This window comes from Pteropus medius, unplaced genomic scaffold, assembly GCF_902729225.1.
Source record: "Pteropus medius unplaced genomic scaffold, Ma_sr-lr_union100, whole genome shotgun sequence".
NCBI lineage: Eukaryota > Metazoa > Chordata > Mammalia > Chiroptera > Pteropodidae > Pteropus > Pteropus medius.
The window spans coordinates 20010532-20032655 of record NW_024352785.1 but is presented as its reverse complement, the minus strand read 5'-3'; the positions used below and the strand labels follow the sequence as shown (position 1 = coordinate 20032655).

The window sequence follows — 22124 nt, the reverse complement described above, 5'->3', positions numbered from 1 at the left end:
TTGTAAGACATGAGTTTCTGGACTAAAAAGCCCTACAAATTTCCCAGCAAAATGGATGAATAAGGCCAATCCTAGTGAAAGTCATCATGATGTTATAGACTACTGAAAACTCATAAAAGATTCTAAATGCCCCCCCAAAGAAAGAAAAACAATACTAGTTTGCATATAAAGGATAAGAAATCAGAAAGAAAAATATTTCTCAATACGAATACTGAAAATCAGAAGATAACAGAGCAATGTCTTCAAACCCCTGCACAAAAATCATTTTTAACTTAGAATTCTATACAAATAGGTGTAAGGGTAGAAAAAGGACATTTTCAGATATGTGAGGTCTTAAACTTACTCCCTAACTACACTATCAAACAGCTACTGAAAGCAAGGTGATGACAAAATGAAAAGTAAACCAAGGAAACAAACTTAGGATCTAGGAATTAGGGGATCAGAAAAAAGAAGAGTGAAGGGAATTCCCGGAAAGATGGTGAAGAAGGAACCCAAGGCCGTGAGACAACAACTGGTCAAGACTGAAATAGAGGGAGGAAGGCTCTTGGAAAGAGGTGGCCAAAAACATGGACCTGACAAAATACAGATTATCTTTTCAACATCCAAGATAAGTTTTTGGACAAAGGGATGAGTATAAACCAGTTGTATGTGTAGAAAACTAAACAAGTAAGCAAACTAAAACAATGATTAATTCCAGGGTGAAGAGACTTTTATGTGAAAAGATAAATATACTTTTGTTATATTACAGAGCTCAGTTAGAAATACTGTTTCCTAAGTTATGATACTGATACCAACAGAGTCAAATTTATGATGGAACAATATTAGTGTGATACTGGGGAGAGAAAGCGTCTGCGGGAGAGAGAAAGAAAGAAGTGGAGGGAGGGAGTGGTGGTGAAAGAAGACAAAATCCTCATGTTCCATTGTGGAAGATCAGTAGGTTGTTTATAGTATGTATCTGTTAAGTATCAGTGAGATACTAATTCTATTTAGATATATGGAGGTGATTATAAAAAGAGAGATCTAAAATTACTAAATGTAGTTGGTTCGGGGAAGGAGAAATAGGGCGATAAGCAGGGTGCTTTTCTCTAAGAGTTCTAAAATTATTAGAATTTTTATCTCCCTTACTGCATAACTTTAACACAAATATGTGTCTGTTGTACGTATAGAACACTCTGGTTTTAATCTCAAAGAACAAAAACTCATAAAAATCTGCCCCGACATGTTCTCTTTGGGATCGGGAGGGAACTGGAGAGAAGGAGGGAGTGGCGAAGATTGTTTTGAAGACCAGAGTCACTTTCTATTTTTCACAAGAAAACAGCTATAAAGACAAATGGGTTAAGTACCTTCTACTGGAAGTTTTCGAAGCTTATCATTTCTAAAATTTTATTGTCTCTTTCGAAGTCAGAAGTCAGACTGAATTTATGCTGACAACTTGATACATGTTAGTACTTTTAGGAAAGAGGTCATTGTTAGCCTCAAAATAGAAAAAAAAAAGGAGGGAAGGAAGGGGAAAAGAAAAGAAGAAAATTTTACGAATGCAATAGTAGTTTTGCTTATACTATTACCTGTGCACAAGAAATTTATAACAGATACTTTAAATATGTCTAATTTAAACTTCTAGTCATCCTCGAATTACAAAAAAGCTTATTTATCCTACCATAAATATTGGTCTGTTTTTCCTAAGAATCATTTAAGTTTAGCATTTCTTTTGAATTCTTTTTCATTATTTGTGTGTGTGAGTGCATGTTGTTATTGTTTACCTAACAAAGAGAAAGTTCAGCTAACTTGAGTCTATTCTGTATTTTATCCTAAACCTGCAGTGCCTTCAAGACTTCCTGCTTGTCACATGTTCCAGTCACCCTAAGGAAAATCAGAAGAGACAGCTATAGTTGCTTAAATTGCAGCTATAATTGGATTGCATTTAGGATTTAATATTTTACACAAGAATATAGAAAACTGTTTTAAAGTAGGCTAATGGATTTTTTAATTCAGCAGGATAATTAGAAACTATTTAAACTAATCTCTTCATTTTATGTATCAGGAATCTAAGGAACAGAGAAGCTAGCAAAGATCTTGCCAAAAAACTGGCCAAATTTCATACTCTGAGTCACTAGGCCAGGTCAAAGTCTTCAGATATTCCAATGCTCTTAGTACTACTAAACTTGAATCAACAGGCAAGTGAACGTGGTGACTTACCAAGTTAAAGTTCATGTCACTACTCATGGTAGAATGTTGCCTAACGCTGTTGCTTTCTTTTTAAGTTTGAAGAAGAAATGGATCACACCTGGTGTTCCAGAGGTAAAAATATAAAGATAAGAATTGAGGCTTGAGGTGACATGGTGGCTGCGTGGCACTCGCTTGTCAGATGCTGTGCTCAGTTTTTCTTTGCGTGAAATTACACCTTGTGGAAGAGAATCTTTCACTCCCCAAACACTGAAGAGGCTGGGAGGCTGGGAAGAATTTCTTCTATAGTTTTAAGCAAATCTAAAAACCAAAAGATTAGGAATAGATAAACAAAATATAAATCTCAAACCATTTGCTGTGTGTTTTCTTTTATGTGTTGGAATGGGAATAAAATGTAAATACAACGCTGTTTTTCATGTTGGATAGGTAACATCAAAGCCATTTCATGATTCCGTTTCAACAGGACCAGCTGAAAAGGAAATCTGGTTATCACTTGATTTAACCAATGCAAATAGGCCAATTCATATTGATTTTGGAAATTCCATTATCCAGACTAAGTTTTTTCCCAATTTTTAAATACAACTATTTTTATACTCTGCTTTAAATCTAAATTCAGGATACTGCACTAAACATTGTCCTTGAAATACAGCTCAGTAGCTCATTATTCCAAAAAGCCATCTGTCTGTCACTGTCACTGTTTAGTTCTACTATAATGCAATACATTTGGGAGAATCCCCTAACCACTCTGGAATCATAAGATCATTATGTCTTAGAGACCAGTTCAGAGCCAAAGTAAAGTGAGGAGATCTAGAGATGCCACTGGCCTTTTAAAGTTAACACAAGCAATGCCAAAGATTGCTAGTAACCACCGGAAGCTATAAGGAGTCAAGGAAAGATTCTTCCTTAGATCCTTGAGATGAGCATGGCCCGACAGACATTTTATTTTGGATTTCTAGCCCTCAGAACTGTGAGGGAATAAACTTCTGTTGTTATAAGTTACCTAATTTGTGATACTTCATTATAGCAGCTCTAGGAAATTAATACAGCAAGATCACAAGTTGGTGGACAGTAAAATGTTTTTGTTCTAATCCAAGTCTCACTTTAAACTTTATACATTACCTTAGAAAAGAAATCAATAATTAAAAAATAACCTTATTAAATATAAAATATATCCTGGTCAGAATGCTCAAGTACATAAAAATATGGACCTTTCCACCTAAACAATGATTTTTTTTTCTAAGTTTTTAACAAAACTTTACAAATAACCACAAGATATAGTCTGCTTTGAAGCTGAATCCAGGGTGCTGCATTAAACATTTTCCTAGAAACGTGAATCAGTATCTGGTTATTTCAAAAAGCTATATGTCAGTCACTGTTTAGTTCTACTATAAAACAATGCACTTGAGAAAAACTCATGATTTACTTCCTCAAAATGTATAATCCAGATTGATCACAAAGAGGCAGCAAGAAAATACATCAAGTGGGACTAGGCAGTTTACGATTAAAACTTGCAAGAAAACGAAGGAAACAGAAAATGATAAGGAATTGATATGTCATGGGTGGTAGGCAGATAGGGACTTGACATTCTTTAAATTAATTTTTATTTCTATAACAAATCCAAATAAAGCAAACAGTAAGAGTCCAGAGAAAATATCTAGTTCTACTGAGCATACGCAGCAAGCTGCTGTATACAGCAAGCTGCTGTATACAGGCTGCTTTGGTAAAAAGGAGAAGTGAAAAATCACAAGGAATGCTGGGGGGAGGACAGGTCATAAATAAATGAAAATGCAAGACAAGCAAATGATCTAGACTTTCTACTTCCTTTTATCTTTTAGTACTTGATTTTGTTTTAAAGACTATCTGGAACTTGGCATGTCTAAGTACAAGTCTCTGAACTGATGTTTTCATTACTTTAATTTCAAATCTCTCACCTGGAATTATAAATCAACGGCATAATCTTTTATATGTTCTTAGTGATATGTATGTCTAAATTGGCAAAACAAGTGCAAAGAAAGTTAACTGTGATTAATTGTGGCCCAAAATCTTTGTTGGGATCGTAGAGTCTAAAGAAACAGTGAGTGTTTACAAAGAGTGTTGACTTTTACAAGAAAAAAAAAATGAGCACATTACTACGAGTCAGAGGAGATACAATTTAATTTCCTTCATACATTAAAATTAAATTGATTTAGCCGAGACATTTAGAATTTTCAAGTAGAATTTCATCTAACAAAAGTATTTATTCAATAGTGGTAGAAAATGTGGGTGAGGATAGTGAAAATTTAAATTTAAAAAGTGAAAAGTCATGTAGAGCATAAAGAATCATTATTTACTTATCACTGTCAATTTTTCTTAATAAGGTGAAAAGTTTTAGAGTCATTTTGATATATTAAGTCACAACACAAACTAGTACTTGCTTAAATACTTCAAGGAAACTTAGCAGTGTTTCGTGAAGATTTAGCGACATGTACCGCCATTGAAATCTATAAAATTGTCAGTGCCTCAAAAGAATGATGTGTGTCCTATTCCATCCTTTGGCTGACTGCACCTGGCACACACACTATAGGGGCTGTATAGATATCTGGTTATAGAATCGAACTCTGCCTATGGGATCCACTGTAGACATAGGTCTTGACAGTAAACTACCACAAGAAAATGAGACAGTTGAATATTCTATAACCTTTAATAGAGTCTACGTTATAGGAGAAGGCTCGATCTCTCTTGAAAGCAATAAATTCTTCCAAAAAATACATATTGTTTCTTGCATATGCAAGGCACTGAGTAAGGTGAGGTTGCAAGCACAAAAACAGGTAAATTATTCTCTCTCCTTACAATCCTTTAGCACTTTTTGTATGAATTTTCTTGTTTCTACACTATCATTATATCTTCAAATTTCTGAGACTGTAAAATTAGTGACTAAAAATTTAATATATCCCTCTAATATGCCATTACTGTGAATTATATAATTCATAGTGCATTAAAAACTCTTTAAATTATCTTATTCTACATAAAACAAGCTGATATTTTCAACGGTATTGCTTATAGCTCTTAATACATTGGCAAACATTTAAACTTTAAACTTTTATGTTAATAAAACAAATATGATACTCAACTATAAATGGTCAACTTGAGTTTTCTGTACTACAAAGCCATATTCACACAGAATCCAAAGTGGAATTATAAATCTCACCACATGCTTATAACTACCATCCTACAGCTCTATGGATTTTTCATAGACTGCGTGGGCAGGTTATAATTTTTAAGAAAACTGACACATAAGTAAGCAATGTCCTAAAGCAATTCATGTCATAATGTAGATACCAATACTTCATATGAGGCCAGAAACTCATTTCATCATGAAAAATGTATCAGCTGTTTTATAAATATTAGTTTATTAATAATCATTATAATCCTAAGAAGTGCATAGGAGCACTAGTCTTTCAATTGTGATTATGTATTCTTCCTTGAAACAATTTTTCTAACTGCCCTGAATATATGCACATAAGTTTGTAAGTGAGTTTATGTGTTTTCACTCTCAGCTGTTTCCATATCTTTTTAAGGACAGGCAAAATTGTGCAAGAAAGTAAAAAGTAGAACTCTTCATTTGACATTATTTCCAACATAGCTCCTATTACCAATGCATAATTATTACTCAAATGAGACCACAATAGCATGATGTATCTGGTTTATTATTTTTCAGTAAGTAAACTATATATTTAAAAAAAGGCAATTCCAAGGTGGTGTTTTTGCAAGAGTCAGACCCCATCAGGGCTATTTGCCACATGCCTTCTTGGTTATAAATGGAACAATCTTCTTTTTGGCTAGAGAAGAGCTGACCATCCAGCTTCTAACTTGTGTCTAACAACATTCCAGCCCTGGCCTCTGAGGGTTAGAAGGTATAAATGACTATACTGTTACTGGGGGAGGACAGGACAGCTGCTTAAAACCAGTTTCCTCTGGTCATATGCCATATGCCTGGATCTCCCTCTACATAGCCCTCTGCAAATCTTAAACCAAGAGACTCGGGTAAGACTGACTTCTTACTTGCATATATGTCTCTGCTACCATGCAATAAAAAATAATTATGGTAAGCATTTACTGAACATAAGATATGGTCCAAGCATTCTGTTGTGTCCTTTACTTTTAAGTCACACAGGACCCAATAATATTCATTGATCATCATCTGCTTTGTGTTAGCGGTCAGTTAATGGCAGAGTTAGGACTCAAGCCCATGTTCACTTGACTCCAAGATGTGTATTTCTCTCATTCAGCTATGCCCCTTGTCTGAGGAGGCAACCTCCCTTTAAATCATTTTTGCTCCTGCCAGTATTAAGCATCATTCTCTCATAGGAAACACATGTTCAGCAGATATTGTAAATAAGACCCCAGGGTCAGCGTCTCCATGATGAGTAAAGGATATGCCAGGCATCATCAGTGCTTAGGACACTGTCTTTTCCAGCTAATGAACCATGAAGCCACTTAAACTTCTTATCAAAATCAGTTTATTCTTTTAGAATGGAAGTAATCTTTGATCTAACTGAGTCTAAAATAAAAAAAAGGCAAAACAACTATTCATTCTACTAATGTAAGTAAAAATATAGAAATTCTCTGAAAATTAAAATAGATATATGCCAGGATATTATAGTACATGGATAAAATAAAAGTTCAAATTAACCATGTATCTTATCTGTCTGAATACACATTACTTTCTACAAAACTTAAAGGGTCTTTATTTTCCCTCTAACTCTTTCTCTTAGTCTTTAAAAAGCAGATGCTTTTATGGTTGAAAGTCATTAGGAGAATTACAACGGTATGTTTGTTAACTGGATGGAACGTTTGCCCTGCATAGACTGAATGGAAGTTCATGAAAACTGGGCAAGGCTGCATTTATTATTGTAAAGACCTAACGAAGAACTTTTACTTCTTGTTAACAGACATCAAAAACCTTTCTAAACATGTCAAGGCACAAAATGCTACTGAATCTAAAGTAAAAGAGTTCAGGGTAATATGAACATATTTTTTTAAGTTATATATTTATAATTATAATGATTCGATATGTGTTATATTGACAAAGGAGAGCAAAATATGTACATACAAATAAATCTGAAATTTTGTGGATGTTTAGTGTGTCTAAAACACTCTATCTCTGCGGTGTCATGATTCTAGGGTGTCATTGATATAAATAACACAATAAAGAAATTCCATTGATATAGCTACTCTCAAAATCAGTTACCAAGTGCACAGCAGAGGGAAAATTTATTAGCAACACTTTGTAAGTAAATACAATTACTTTATTTAATAATGCCCATACATATGTTTTTTATTAGGTCATTTATTCATTCATTCGTCCCGGTAATCGATAGTTATTGAACATCTTCTTTGCATTAAATTCTGAGAATTTATCAGTGAACGAAACAAACTTCCTCAGCTCAAAGAGCTTACATCTACGTTCTTGGCCTACTCCTCAAAGCCACATAAAAAGCTGTTTGTGAATTGGCTAATAAAACTTTACCATTCCATTGGGTTTCTGTGCATAGCCATAGCACTCCTGAGAGAGGACAGCTTAGTGTAAAAAGCTCTGAAAGAAAGTAGATGGAGAGATGGAAGGTGATAGAGAGAGAAAGAAAAGGAGCAGAGTAAGGAAAGGGGAGAGAAAGGGAAAAGATGGAGATGAGGGAATAAAAAAGAGCAGGAAGGTGGACAAAGACAAAAGTGCATCCAACAAGTTTTTATGATTTAGCATCAGAAAGTGTGCACTACATCCCCACACTACCTCTCCTAGATGTTTGAGCTGGAGGAGATTACTTGTCCACTTTAACCACGCTATCCTCATCTTTTAAACAAGGCTATGTTGAGGATCACATAAAGTAATATGTATAAAAACACTTTGATTTTTATAAAGTACTTTAAAAATGGAAGGTATTATTATTATTATTATTATTATTATTATCATCATCATCATCATTATGGCTCAATATGTCAAAGGATATAATTACATGTACTTTCTAAAATGGTATATAAGCATCGCTACATTTTCTGTTTGTTCTAAGTAAAGAGAAAAGAATATATAAGTAGATGATAATCTTGGCAGCAGGCACTATTAGCAATATCAGAGTTGAAATATGGCGAGGGAGGGGGAAGTAGGTTTAATCTAAGACTAATTTTCAGTAAGTGCTAACATTTTCCAGGGAAATTTGGGATGCCACGTGACACACCTTCTAAACCAAACTACACCGATATAAAACTTCTTTGTAAGTATTTTTGAGTGTTCAGACTATGAGAATAAGGAATATTAATTTTATAAATATTTTAATTTTTCTAGTTATCTGCATATAAAAAGCCTGATGTCTTAATATTGGCAACTTTTACTTTACTATATTTATATAACTGGAATGAAAATTTTTTCAGTTATATCATAAGGGGATTGACAGCCTCAAAAACTGTGCTGGACTATATAGTACAGCACAGGCTTACACCAGGTTTTGAGTCTTTGCGCTAGAATCTACTAAGTCATATCACTCTCGACACCCTAGTGACTTTCTTTCTCTTTCAGTCTCCAAAATATGGCTCTGTATCTGCCTCTCAGGATCACTGAGGGTGCCTTTTACACCATTAGCCTTAAGTAAACGGCAACTGTTGATCTGTTTGTTAATGACAGTAACAGCAAAAATAACATTTGCCTGGGTAGGCTTAGCTGATAATTTTCCTTTGGCTTCTTCCAGGAAATGGAATTTTCAGACACCTGCCATGACTGAAACTTAACTTATCACCGTGGACACTATCTGGACTGACTATAAAACCTTTTGGAAACTGGTTCTTATATAACTTCTAGAAAAAAAAAAAAAGGTTTGTTGAAACGTGCCAAAGTAAAGTGTTCAAGGTCCTATTCCAAACAAACTCCTTACCAGCCTTTCTTATGCCTAACACCAAACTAGGTTGTAGCAGCAAAATTTAAATGAGATCCCTTATTAAAAGCCTCAGATGCCTCAATAATAATAATAGCAACTATTCAAATCATCAAGGATCTAATTAGTACATACCAGGCACTCAGCTAGCCACTTTACAAAAGCTATGTTATTTAATTTTCAGAATTACACTGTGAAGTAGATGGTATTATCACCATTTTACAACTAAGTAAAGTGAGCCTAGGGCAGCCGATCAAATGTTTGATCACAGTTAAGAAATGGCAGACCATAAATGAAATCCAGGTCTGTCAGGCTTATCTCTGCCTAAACCACTTGACTGATCTTTCCAACTCCATATACACCCCCTGGAGATAAAATAATTTAACAGTACACATCCATCAGAAACATCCAGTTATTATCTAAGACCTCTGAAATTTAAAATTCTAAAAACTATATGTATATATTGTTCATTGATTAGAATCGAGATGCCAAGAATATAGTTTTGGGGTAAAAGCTTCAAATACAGAAAAGTGACTGTGATGTAAGCTACGTTTTATAAAAAAATCTAATAATTAATCAAAATAGAATTGTCCTATATTTGAAAAACATGTAATTTATATATTGTGGAGGTATGTTAAAAAGAACTGTTAGTAAGATTTAAGGTTGATTTCTCCAGCTACATACTTACCCAGCAAATAGACTAAATAGTTTGGGCTTACAACTCCAGCATCTCAAAGTAGCTTTTACATATAAAAATGACTTATTGTTAAAAACAAAAACAAGGAAACAATGATATTAGTTATTGGCAAGCAATGGAAAAGCAGGCACAAGTAAAACTGCAAAATTAATTGGTCCTAATTAATAAACAACTCAGTCAACAGCTAAGTTTGAATACTCAATTTTGAGAGGTAACTGGCCCTGTGCATGTTAGGAGGCCCTCAGGGGACTGGTTATGGGATGGTTCTCATGTCGACCTCAACCTCACGGCCACAGAGATCTTTTCAGGGATACCATGGCCCCGTTAGTTTTCCTTTCTAAAGGGAATTTATGGCTTTATCAATTTTTAGCACAATTTGAGTTTTAGATTTGCGTCAGAAACTGCAAACCAAATCAGTATGAGCAATAATATGGGAAATGGAATTAAATGTCAGAGTATATCCAGAGATGAACTGTGACATATTTTCATACTGTATTCACATTATCATTTGCCCCTAAACAAGTAGTACACGTTGTTTCACCATGTTATCAAAATTCTGTGTGACTCTTTATCCTACTATTGCTACAGTTCAGAGAATAAGTATCATTTTTCATACTTCAATTTGTAATGCAACCCATCTTTCTAGGTTCCTTGTTAATTAGGCACTCAACCAGACTTTCCTTCTTAGTTCAGTGTCAACATGTGTATCCAAAGCCTGACTTGGATACTCATATTGTGTATGTGGGGAAAGAAGATTAGAATTTACTGAAAGAAAGAAATGATGCACAGATGGGGACAGGTGAAGAGAGAGAAAGAGGACTCAGGTCTGCCGAGAACTCGCCCACTGGCTGGGAAGTGGGAGCCCAACCTTACTAGGCAATTTCTAGCATGCAGGCGGTGCAGAATTAGAGCAAACATGAAGACAGGAATCCATGCACTTCAAATTAAACGTATTTGTTTTGCAAATGTAATCAACCTTGATAGTGTTACTATTAGAGGCAAGTAGGTATTTAGCAATTAGGTCAAGATAACTTTCCTACTCATCAAACAATTTTGTCAGCTCTGTAAAGTTTAGAACTGAGTTCTCTCTGTGTGTGTGTGTGTGTGTGTGTGTGTTCTTACACTCAATGAACTATCAATGGCAGTAAAACTGCACCTTCCTAAAATAGTTAGAAGCAGAGATTTCATAAAAGTTTTCTGAAACTGTCTTGATATTTACTAACCTACAACAGAGTAAGTAATTGTAGTGAGAGAGGGGGTATTAAAATGCCAGTCATAGAATTGTAAAATTATAGACTTGTAAAATTATTTTGTAACATGCACACTTACTTCACCACACAAAGTATTAGTTGTGCACTGTTCTAACAAAAAAGGAAAGGCGGTTTGACATCCTGCAGAAGTTGACTATACTCCACACTCTACCTGCGCCTACTGCGACGGCCCTGGGCTCACGGCTGCGGATGCAATTCAGGAGGGAGTTGGAGTGAAAGTTGGAGCTGAGGAAGGCCACCACGCAGCCCAGTTTAGCCAAGCCGAAGTCTGGACGAAGTGGGGCTCATTGGTCATTAGCAGGGCCACGGGGTGTCCCCTTTTTTCAGCGTGGAATGGTTCAGGAAGACATGGGCCACTCTGCTACTCTTTTTGTCCGCATCCTCATAGGTGTAGATGTCTCCCTCGTAGATGATGAAAACTTTCTTGGATCGCTTCTTGGCATGGCTCAGAAATCTATCCAGGACAGTGACCACGTCCCCTTTCCCAAGGTACAGCTCTATCTGGATTCTATAGCGTGNAGAGAGAGAGAGAAAGAGCGCTCTAGTGAGCTATGAATTGGACTTGTTTGTATATAAAACACCACAAAATTGGTTCTACATAAAGTATTTTTGAAAACATATTAATAGGTTGGTATTGACATTTATATTAGCATTCTATGCTTAGAGTGCCGAGATAGTGCTTTTCACAAAATTTCTAAAAATATTGATTGATATTGGAGCTTAAGTCCATATCTACATCCATATATTTTTAAAAAAGTATGCAATATTGACTATTCCCTGTCCTTAAAAATAACAAAACTTTTTTTTTTTCAGTTAGATCATTTAAAAACTTATTCGAACTTCAAACTAAGGATTCCGAAGGAGGCCAAGAGAAGTAGAGAGGAAACAGGTAGTAGCAAAGAATAACAATAACATTTTATACGATGACGAAATTTTACTGAAAATAAAAAACCAAGAGGCATTTAATTACACATTCTTTTTCTTTGCAGACACTATCACTCCAGCTCTCTGCTTTTAAAGAAGAGTGTATAAATGGTTAACTGCACATACTAAAAGCATTAAACATGGCCTCACATTATCAAGCTTCTGCTTCTTCCACCTAATGTTCTGCAGCTGGATTCTAGCTAACCTCAGATTTCCTAAGAAAGAAAAAACTAGTAACTCCAAAGACTGGTTTAGTAATCTGAAAAGGGTTACTCGAAGTCACTCGAAGTGAAAAGCCCAGAAGATAGGCTCTTAAAACCCTTTTGTGTAGATGAATAAAACACTTTGTCTAAATTTACTCTGTTCAATTTGGAAGCATCTTTTCAGTTAAAAGAATAAGTATTAGGATCAAGTAGTTTACAACTGGGAAAATTAGTCTACAACTTGAAAAGTATCTTTGAAATTGTCTCCTTTTCACTCCTAGCCTTAGTCTGATTCAGTCACCTCCTAGAAAACAACTTTTGGATTTCCAATATAAGTAAAATCTGTCCTCTAGTGGAAGAAAGTGAGTAAAGAAACAAGATTTCTATCTTTTTATTTTGTTAAATTAGAAACATTAAGCACACATTAAAATGATTACTATTTACTGTTATCAATGTTTCATAAAGGGTGGATTTATTTCAACAGGAAGAGAATACCATGATAATAAAAGACCATATTTCAAAATAATAAAATTAACTTCATAAAAAACTCATTGTGGTACACTTATTTATTTTATCATGGACCTGCTGACACCATTCTAAGGCATTAGAACTAAATTTTTACTAAATACTGATATGTCGAGAATTATATTTGGCACTACAAATGTGAGACAATTTGACTTATTGGAAGAACTTCAAGCATATGATGCCAAAATTTATATTGGCCAACACCAATTTCATGCCTGAACTCTTACAATGAAAGAAAGAATCGATGAAAACTTGAGATAGGATGCGTTGTGTGCATTCTTACATTGGCCCACGTGTCTGTTCCTATTTTTTTTTTTCAGAAATGACATATTCATTTTCAAATAGTTCCAAAGACAATGAAGTAAAATAGATATAATTATTAATTACAATTTTAAATATTGCAAAATAGGAGAAAGACAATAAGTTGCAAGTGAGTAAATTTATCATTTAACTAAAGTAAAGAGAAATAAACAAACACAATAGTCTAGACATTTATTAACATTATTTTCGATTAGGGACAATGAAATATTTCTCAGATTCCCCTGTTGGAAATAAGGAAGTTTTAAGTTTTTTTTTTTTTTAAACATTATTTGAAAATAAATATTGTGACAATGCAAATCAATGCAAAAAGAAAATTTTTCCTTTGCTCTCCTCTACCTTTTTCCCATTTTTGATTTGATTTTCTTCTTGAACCCACTCCCAATCCCCCATCTACTCCCTCAGTTCTGTTGAAGATGAATTACTTAGTGAATAAAAGACTGAACGAATAGCATCATTCGATGGACACTGACTTATCTTATGCCCATAGGATTTTATCACTGTAACTTGAGTATTCTGACTTTGTGCAGACAAATTATTTGTGTCCAGAAGAATTATGATGAAATTCTACGGTAGTCATGTTTTGGATTATTGGAGGTTTTGGTGAGAAGGAAGAGGTTCATAAAGGACCCAAGTGATGCTATGTTGGTACCAAAATACAACAATGGGTGTTTGCAATGGGCCAAGAAGCTCTGAGTACCTAGACTGCAGCTGGCACTTGGGGAAGGGGACAGGGGTAGAATGGACATGTGAAGGAGATGAATGGCTCTAAAAATGAGGGTGAAAGTGCTGAATGTAAGATCCTTTATAGTTCTGTCCAGGAACAGGGGCCTGCTCAGGTTTTAATCACTATTTTAGTCTCTGATCATAGCTTGGTTTTTGAACTTACTCTTCCTACAATCTGTATTAATGAAAAATCATTGCCCAGAATATTATTCCTCATGAGGACTTGTGAAACAAACTCAACATTAAAGATGAGGATTGCTGTTAGAGGGTTGGGAGGTATTAACATGATTACATATCTTAGACACATCAAACACTTCTTGAGGTATAAAAACTTTATAGCACCAAATAAGCGATCCTGTAATAATAGTCTTGGAAACAATTCTCAAACATATTAAATATTTAACTATCATTTTTGCCACAGACTACAAATTATGTGCAGAAATTTATGCCAATCAGGATCCTGCCAAGAAGACATTTTACACATCTATTTTATTCATTAAAAAAAAGTAGCTTTCTAGATCCTGATATTACTGTTTCTGATAACTTCACCTACCTGAGTGTTGGTGAAATGTACTGTTTGGAAAAGATATTTATGTAAAGTTTTACCACTGACTCTGAGTCCTCAAGTTAACTTCATTTCTATTTTATAAGCTACCTACATGGAAACAAGTCATTTGATTATCAGTGAGATAAGTCAAAGAAACTCTTTGACAACTTTTATTAGAAATTAACAATGTTCTGAATATCACAGTGAGTTGCTCCATGGGTCTCAATTTGTGCATGTCCCATAAGGTCTAAGATTTAGTCTCAAAGGTGCGAGAAGGGAGGGTAGAGTTTCTGAGATTCAGAGTATATATCTCATTTCTTGACATATCATGCAAATTTATAACATTTAAAGTTAAATTTTCCCTGATGGCTTTATTATAATAATTATTTCTCCCTTGGTAGGCAGGTAGTTCAGGGCTGGTAGGTAAGTAGTCCAGGACTGACACGACTCCATCAACATCAACCTGTAACTTCCACTTATGGAGTCAAGGCAGCTACTCCAGCTCTTGCCTGACCCTAGATATCAAGAGAGGGAGTAGAGTCACCAGGGAAGTCAAATCAATTGGTATTTCTTTGTTTTAATTTTGTTTTTTAGCTTTTCATTAAATGAAAAAATTTAAATACTCATAAAGTTATAAATGGTAAAAAAGACTTCCTCCATCATATATTCATTACCTAGATTTCATGATTAACATTCTGCCCAATTTGTTTCAACTATTTTTTGTCTGAGGAATTTTAAGTACAGACAACATGGCATTTCTACCTTAAATACCTTTGAATACATCTCTGTGAAAAAAAAAAAAAACCCCAACCAGTTCCCTACCTAATTACCATACCATGATCACATCTGGTAAAATTAACAATTTTTTAATACCATCTAATTCTTAGCCCATATTTAGTTCCTCTCAAAATGTCTTATGGAGTTGGTTGGTCTAAAACGAGAATCAATTCAATCTCTAAAGTCTAAGATATCTTTTAATATAGTCTAGTCCTTATTACAACCTCTTTATCTCTTCCCAAGACATTTCCTTGTTAAAGATAACAGGTAAGTGGTCTTGCAGAGTGTTCCACATTGGTCTAATTGCTTCTTCATGTTCTCCTTTGTTAAACAACAGGCCAAAATAGAGTCACTCTTGCTATGTCGCCAAATTAAAATTTAATAAGTAACCTAATTGCAGTTTCAGCCTCTCCCAGGAGGGGAGTTTTAAACCAATCAATCTGGAATTTTCTGATTAACACCAGTAAAGCAATCTTCCTGATAAAATCTCCTGCCTTCTCTTTAGAGGAGGTGTCCTTGCCTAAAATAATCCACTCTTTTAACTTCATAGTTCCATATTCTTTCAGTTTTTAAAAATCTTCCATTTTGTACAACTCATTTGAACTCCCTTTTAGTTGCTAGCTGGGATGTTATCCAATTCATGAATTGCTTAAGAAAGTCAATTAGATCTTCAAATTTACTCAGTTCAATTTTGTTTTTTAAACCATGAACATATTCGTTTTCCCCCTATATTTCATGTAAACTGGTAATTAGACCTAAAGACTTGATTTACATACTTTGAGCCCTTTAATTTTATTTTATTATCATGTTAAACATGTTTGATAAGAATACTACATAGCTAATGCTATGTACTTTATATTGTATTACATCAAGATAAACATAATATCTGTTTATTGTGTATTAGACAACTAATTTCACTATTGGTCACTAATCATCACTACTGATTATGAAACTTAGCTTGCTATATACACTAATCTGAACATTGCTTTTTTTCAACTAATATATCTTAGTGATCACAATCTACCATTTTGCAGAGATTCTTTTCATTTTCTTTAAGGTTATATATACTTAATTACATGATATCATAACTTAATTCATGTCTACTGATAGGCTTCTTTTCAATCTTTTGCCATTACAAATAGTGTTACAATTAATGAGTTTGTGCACATAGTATACACCTTTGCCAGTATAACTTTAGGTTAGCTTCCTAGCAATGAGATTGCTGAGTCAAAGAGTAAACATTTATGTGCTTTTTTTTGGATAGTGAGATTTCCCCTCCATATCAGTAGTATCATTGGCATGCCCACCTTCCATGTTCGAGAGTATTTAGAAAGCACAAAAGAAATCTCTAATAAGAGTTCTTTCACTAAATTGGAAGTACCAGGGACTATAAATAATGTTCCCATAAATATACACATGTTAATTTATGTTATATATTGTAAACGTTTTGGTTCTGTGTTCTAACACTATTATTGAAGTGTTTCATTACTACTGAATGTAATTTTTTCTTTTATTTTATGTATAACCATATAATTCAAAATCCATACCTGCTTTATGATATTTCAATACTAAATTCCAGCCTGTATTATATAGTAGATTAGAAAAACATATTTAAAACAAAAGCTAAATTAAATTAACAGATCTTTTCAGAGATGAGAAATATGGCAGGAACATGACTTCAAAATCCAGACTATACTCTTCAAAGAGATATTATTCTCCAAATTATTATCAGAATGTGTATTCTGATTTGCTATAGGAAGCACATACAAATTTTGGCTCATTTAATTAATGATAAACATGAACTGCACAATGTAATATCAACTGAAAACCTAAAAGTTAAGGAAAGAAATTTTTGATGCACACTAAAAATAATAACTAGTCAACTCTAAAATTGGCTTTTGAACCCAGAGAAAGATTTCAAAAGGCAAAATATGGACCGTTTTCAAAGAGGAGCTTTCATGACTAGAACAACAAATTTGAAAATACATTCTTTTGCCACTGAAAGACCCCCCAAAACAGATGGAGAAAGCCTGCTACTCTATCACAACTATGGGTTTCCAGAATTAATGCCAGATTCTGTGCCTCTATTCCAACAATCTGAGAACCAGAACAAACACGGTCACTCACATCCTTTAAAGATCAGAATACAAGGGACATAACTTCCAGCAATAACATGCTCGAAGGACGTTGGGCTAGAGGACTTACCCAGGGGAGGGTAGAAGCACAGTCAGATCTGGCTGTTGTCATTTGGCCACATAATTGGTCAAAGTTCAGGCACAGGAGTACCTCATGCAACTTAGCACTAGCTTTGACAAGGCTCTGGAAGGAATATTAATTAAGTCATCTCTCATGACAGAAGCTTATGTCCGGCACTGTACCTGTGCCCTGACATAATACTGGTGGACTACAAGCAATATTAAACATATAGAATCTGGGCTTCAGGATCACCTGGTGATGCCCGCCTGACATAATGATCCACAATGTGCAGAATATATTCGTCTATCAGATGAACTGAAGAAATTTTCTGTACTTGCTCTTGATGCCCAAGCACTTTTGGGGTCTGTCTGCAGTGGACTTGCATATTGGTTTTCACACTCATATTAGCCATGGTTTCCTAATTTAACCTCGTGATATGACTCGTCCTCAGATATCCACACTCAGTCTTTATGTGTGGCTTCCAAAATCAAATGATATAAGACTACAGAATTCTAGTGAGAAGTGATGTCAGAAGCATGCAGGAGGGAGAGATGTCCCCAGATCTCTCCCCTTGAAACAACAATAAGCTAAAACCCAACGACTGTCCCCCTTCCCCCCGCCCCTGCCAAAAAAAACACACAACCTACACACAAGTACATCTGAGCAAGGGATATATGCATAAGAGCTACCACAGGTCAGAACCCCGGGTGTTGGGTGGTAGACTGGGAGAAACAAAGAAGCTGCCCCTAGCAGCTGGAGCTCCCTGAAGGAGGAAGGGGAGGGGAGAAGGTGCAGCAGGTTCTCTGAACATCCCTGCCTGAGAGAGCTGCGAGCTCCACACAGCAGCAGTGCCCAGGCATCAGAGCAGAAAGCAGAGACATGAGAATGGTAGAGAAGTGGTGACGGTAGAGAAGCAACAGTTGATTATTACCAACTGCGGTTGTAAAATGCGAGGATGAGCCACAGCCACCATCTGCCAACCCAGAGGGCACCTCCTCCAATATCCTCCAACACCGAGCACTGTGAAGCTCCAGCGGAATCTGAGCAAACACTACTGAAACTGTTGCTAACACTGACAGGGACTGAGACTGAGGGTAGCGAGTGCGATTGAATATTTATAAGAAAAAAAAGGTATTATTAAGACTTTATATAAAGCGGGGATCCAAGAGGCTTAGACACCACTTACTGGAAATCAAAAGAAAAATGCCATCTTAGCAACAGGCTAAAGAGAGACCTTTATATAATAAATCTTCTTTCTGGAAAAAAAGCAGAATACATTTCCATTAATGCCCCGGTGGAGAAATAGTCCATTAAACACCATGAATAACCAAGGTGTCAAGGCAGTTCAGAAAGAAAGAGAAAAATCTCCAGAAAATAAGCTTAAAGACAAAGAAATAAGTGACTTAAATGACAGAGAATTCAGGATGATACTTTTGAAAAAAATCCAGTGAGATCCAAAATAGTTCATATCAACGATTCCAGGAATTGAAAAAATAAACACATCAGGAGAATGAGTTCTTTAGCAAGGAAATTGAAACCCTCAAAAAGAACCAAATAGAACTTCTGGAGATGAAGAACACACTGAAGGAGATGAAAAATGAAATAGTAAGCTTGATAAATAGAGTCGACCAAACGGAGGAAAGGATCGGTGATATCAAAGACAGAAGTCTAGAAATAAATCAGAAGGAAAAAGAGAGAAATGGAAGAGTAAAAAATAATGAAAGAGAAATACAAGAACTAGCTGATACCATCAGGAGAGGAAACATAAGAATAACGGGCATTATCGAAGGTAAGGAAAAGGAGCAGGGACTAGAAAGCATTTTCAGACAAATAGTGGATGACAATTTCCCAAATCTAAGGAATGAGTTGGAGCTTGGAATTCAATAAGTCAACAGAACACCCAATTATCCTAACCCTTCTCCAAGACACATTGCATTAAAATTGTCAAAAACCAATGACAAAGAGCTCTTTTCTGGATTTCGCGGCAGGAGGCATCATGAGCCTTAAAATCTCTCGCAACACCCTCCATGAGTCGGTGTGGGAAGTCCTGCATGGGAACCAGTGCAAGTGCCGGAAGTTTTTGGAGATAGTGGAGCTGCAGATCAGTTTGAAGAACTATGACCCTCAGAAGGACAAACGCTTCTTAGGAACTGTCAGGCTTAAATCCACTCCCTGCCCAAAGTTCTCCATATGTGTTCTGGGGTACCAGCAGCACTGTGATGAGGCTAAGGCTATGGATATTCCCCACATGGATATTGAAGCACTGAAAAAATTCAACAGGAATAAGAAACTGGTCAAGAAGCTGGCCAACCAGTGTGATGCCAGTTTGGCTTCAGAGTCTCTGATCGAGCATATCCCACAAATCCTGGGCGAAGGCCTAAATAAGGCAGGCAAGTTCCCTTCCTTGCTGACCCACAATGAGAATATGGTGGCCAAAGTCGATGAAGTGAAATCCACAATCAAGTTCCAGATGAAGAAGGTGCTGTGTCTCTCAGTGGCTGTTGGCCATGTGAAGATGACAGATGATGAGCTTGTGTACAACAACCACTTAGCTGTTAATTTCTTGGTGTCATTGCTCAAAAAAAAAAACAAAAACAAAAACAAAAACTGGCAGAACATCTGGGCTTTATACATCAAGAGCACCATGGACAAGCTCCAGCACCTGTACTAAGGTACAGCTTAATAAACCATACTGCTACCAAAACCAACCAACCAACCAAAAAACAAATAAACAAACAAATGAGAAAGAAAGAATTCTCAGGGCAGCCAGAGAAAAGAAGATGGTAACCTAAAAGGAAAACCCATTGGATTATCCTCAGACTTCTCAGCAAACTTTTAAATGAAAGGAACTACCAGAAAGGATAATGTATTCAGCAAAACTCTCCTTTAGATATGAAGGAGAAATAAAGACATTTACAGACATACAAAAATTGAGAGAATTCTCCACTACAAGACCTGTACTACAGGAAATACTGAAAGGGGTCAGGTTACCTAAAATAAAATGACAAAAAATATATGAGTAAGGCAACTAGCAGGCAGATAGAAGCAGAGGAGTGCAACCCTTAATAAGAACAGGGCATTATAAACTTAAACAATAGGAAGAGATTTGCTATTGCAAGATAGTAATGAACATTCAGCATACATAGGGACAAACTGAGACAACAATAACAGAAAAGGGGAAGATTCAAAGATTCAAATTCACAAAGGGGAATGGAGATAAGTCACATGCAGAAGAAAATGGACTACTATTTATATAAATCCTCTATATACTCATAATGGTAACCATACACCAAAGATTCAGAACTGAAGTATATAACATAAAATAAGAAAGACCAGAGGCAAAACCCACAAAAGCCAACCAAAATAAAGAAAACAGTAACAAAAAGACAAGGAAGCAATGGAAACACTGAGCTACCAGAAAGCAAAAGATAAAATGGCTATAGGAAAACCTCATATTTCAATAATCACTCTAAATGTAAATGGACTAAACTCACCAATAAAAAGGCACAGAATTGCAGAATGGATCAAAAAACAAAACCCAACCATACGCTCCCTCCAGGAGACACATCTCAATTCCAAAGACAAATACAGACTCAAAGTGAAAGGGTGGAAAATGATACTTCAAGTAAATGGCACTCAGAGAAAAGTGGGAGTAGCAGTACTAATATCAGATGAAATAGACTTCGAAAAGATAAAGAAAGATATTGAGGGACACTTCACAATGATAAAGGGAATCATGCACCAAGAAGACATAACTCTTATTAATATATATGCTCCCAATCAGGGAGCCCCAAAATATGAAAAGCAATTACTAACAGAACTAAAGGGAGAAACAGAACAAAACGCTATCATAGTAGGGGACCTAAATACTCTACTGTCAAATATGAAGAGATCATCCAAACAGAAAATCAATAAGGAAATAACATCCTTAAATGACACATTAGACCAACTGGACATCATTGACATTTACAGAGCCTTTCATCCCAAAACAACTGCTTATACATTCTTCACTAGTGAGAAGAATGGAACATTCTCATTTTCAAAGATTGACCACATACTGGGACACAGAGATAGCCTCAACAAATATAAGAGGGTTGAAATCATACCAATTATATTCTCTGATCATAATGCTTTGAAACTAGAGATCAACTGCAAAAAGAAAGCAGGAAGAACCACAAATATGTGTAGAGTAAACAACATGCTACTGAAGAATAACTGGGTCAGAGAAGAAATAAAAACAGAGATCAAGAGATATGTAGAAAGAAATGATAATGATAGTACAACATATCAAAACTTTTTGGACATGTCAAAAGCGGTCATAAGAGAAAAGTTCATATCATTACAGGCCTATCTCCAAAAATAAGAACAAGTCCAAATAAATAACCTAATACTTCATCTTAAAAAACTAGAAAAGGAAGGACAAATGAAGCCTAAAGTCAGAAGAAGGAAAAAAATAATCAAAATTAGAGCAGAAATAAATGAAATTGAAAACAAAAAAGAAGAAAAAAAGAAAAAAATAAATAAATGCAACAATGAGCTGGTTCTTTGAAGTTAATAAAATTGATAAAGCCCTGGCTAGACTCACTAAAGAAAAATGAGAAAGGACACAAATAAACAAAATCAGGGATGAAAAAGGGGAAATTATGACTGACATTGCAGAAATACAAAGGATCATACAAGAATACTATGGAAAAGTATATAACACCAAATTTAATAACCTAGAAGAAATGGACAAGTACTTAGAAAAATACAACCTTCTTAGACTGAATCAAAAAGAAATGGAAAATCTAAATAGACCGACCAGCAGTACGGAAATTGAAATGATCATCAAAAACCTACCAAAAAGTAAAAGTC

At 35.2% G+C, this 22124-nt stretch overlaps 2 protein-coding genes across 2 annotated transcripts in view; one reads left to right on the top strand and one right to left on the bottom strand.

The window, feature by feature from the left end:
* The window catches only part of SLC27A6 (solute carrier family 27 member 6), a 45873-nt gene extending 28191 nt beyond the window's left edge, over positions 1–17682 (bottom strand). The window contains 6 exon segments of the mRNA XM_039848353.1: positions 2285–2440; positions 2443–2484; positions 11206–11322; positions 11325–11361; positions 11364–11562; positions 17537–17682. Of these exon segments, the coding sequence (XP_039704287.1) occupies positions 2285–2440; positions 2443–2484; positions 11206–11322; positions 11325–11361; positions 11364–11562; positions 17537–17682 (697 nt within the window).
* A 1584-nt stretch (positions 17683–19266) lies between these two features.
* LOC120590771 (60S ribosomal protein L10a-like) lies at positions 19267–19941 on the top strand. Its single transcript, XM_039848356.1, has one exon. The coding sequence runs from the start codon at positions 19267–19269 to the stop codon at positions 19939–19941; it is 675 nt and encodes a 224-aa protein (XP_039704290.1).
* Positions 19942–22124: the final 2183 nt, after the last annotated feature.

What these genes read in the sequence shown, in the direction of transcription:
- LOC120590771 (XM_039848356.1), top strand. Translation starts at nt 19,267, where the DNA reads ATGAGCCTTAAAATCTCTCGCAACACCCTCCATGAGTCGGTGTGGGAA.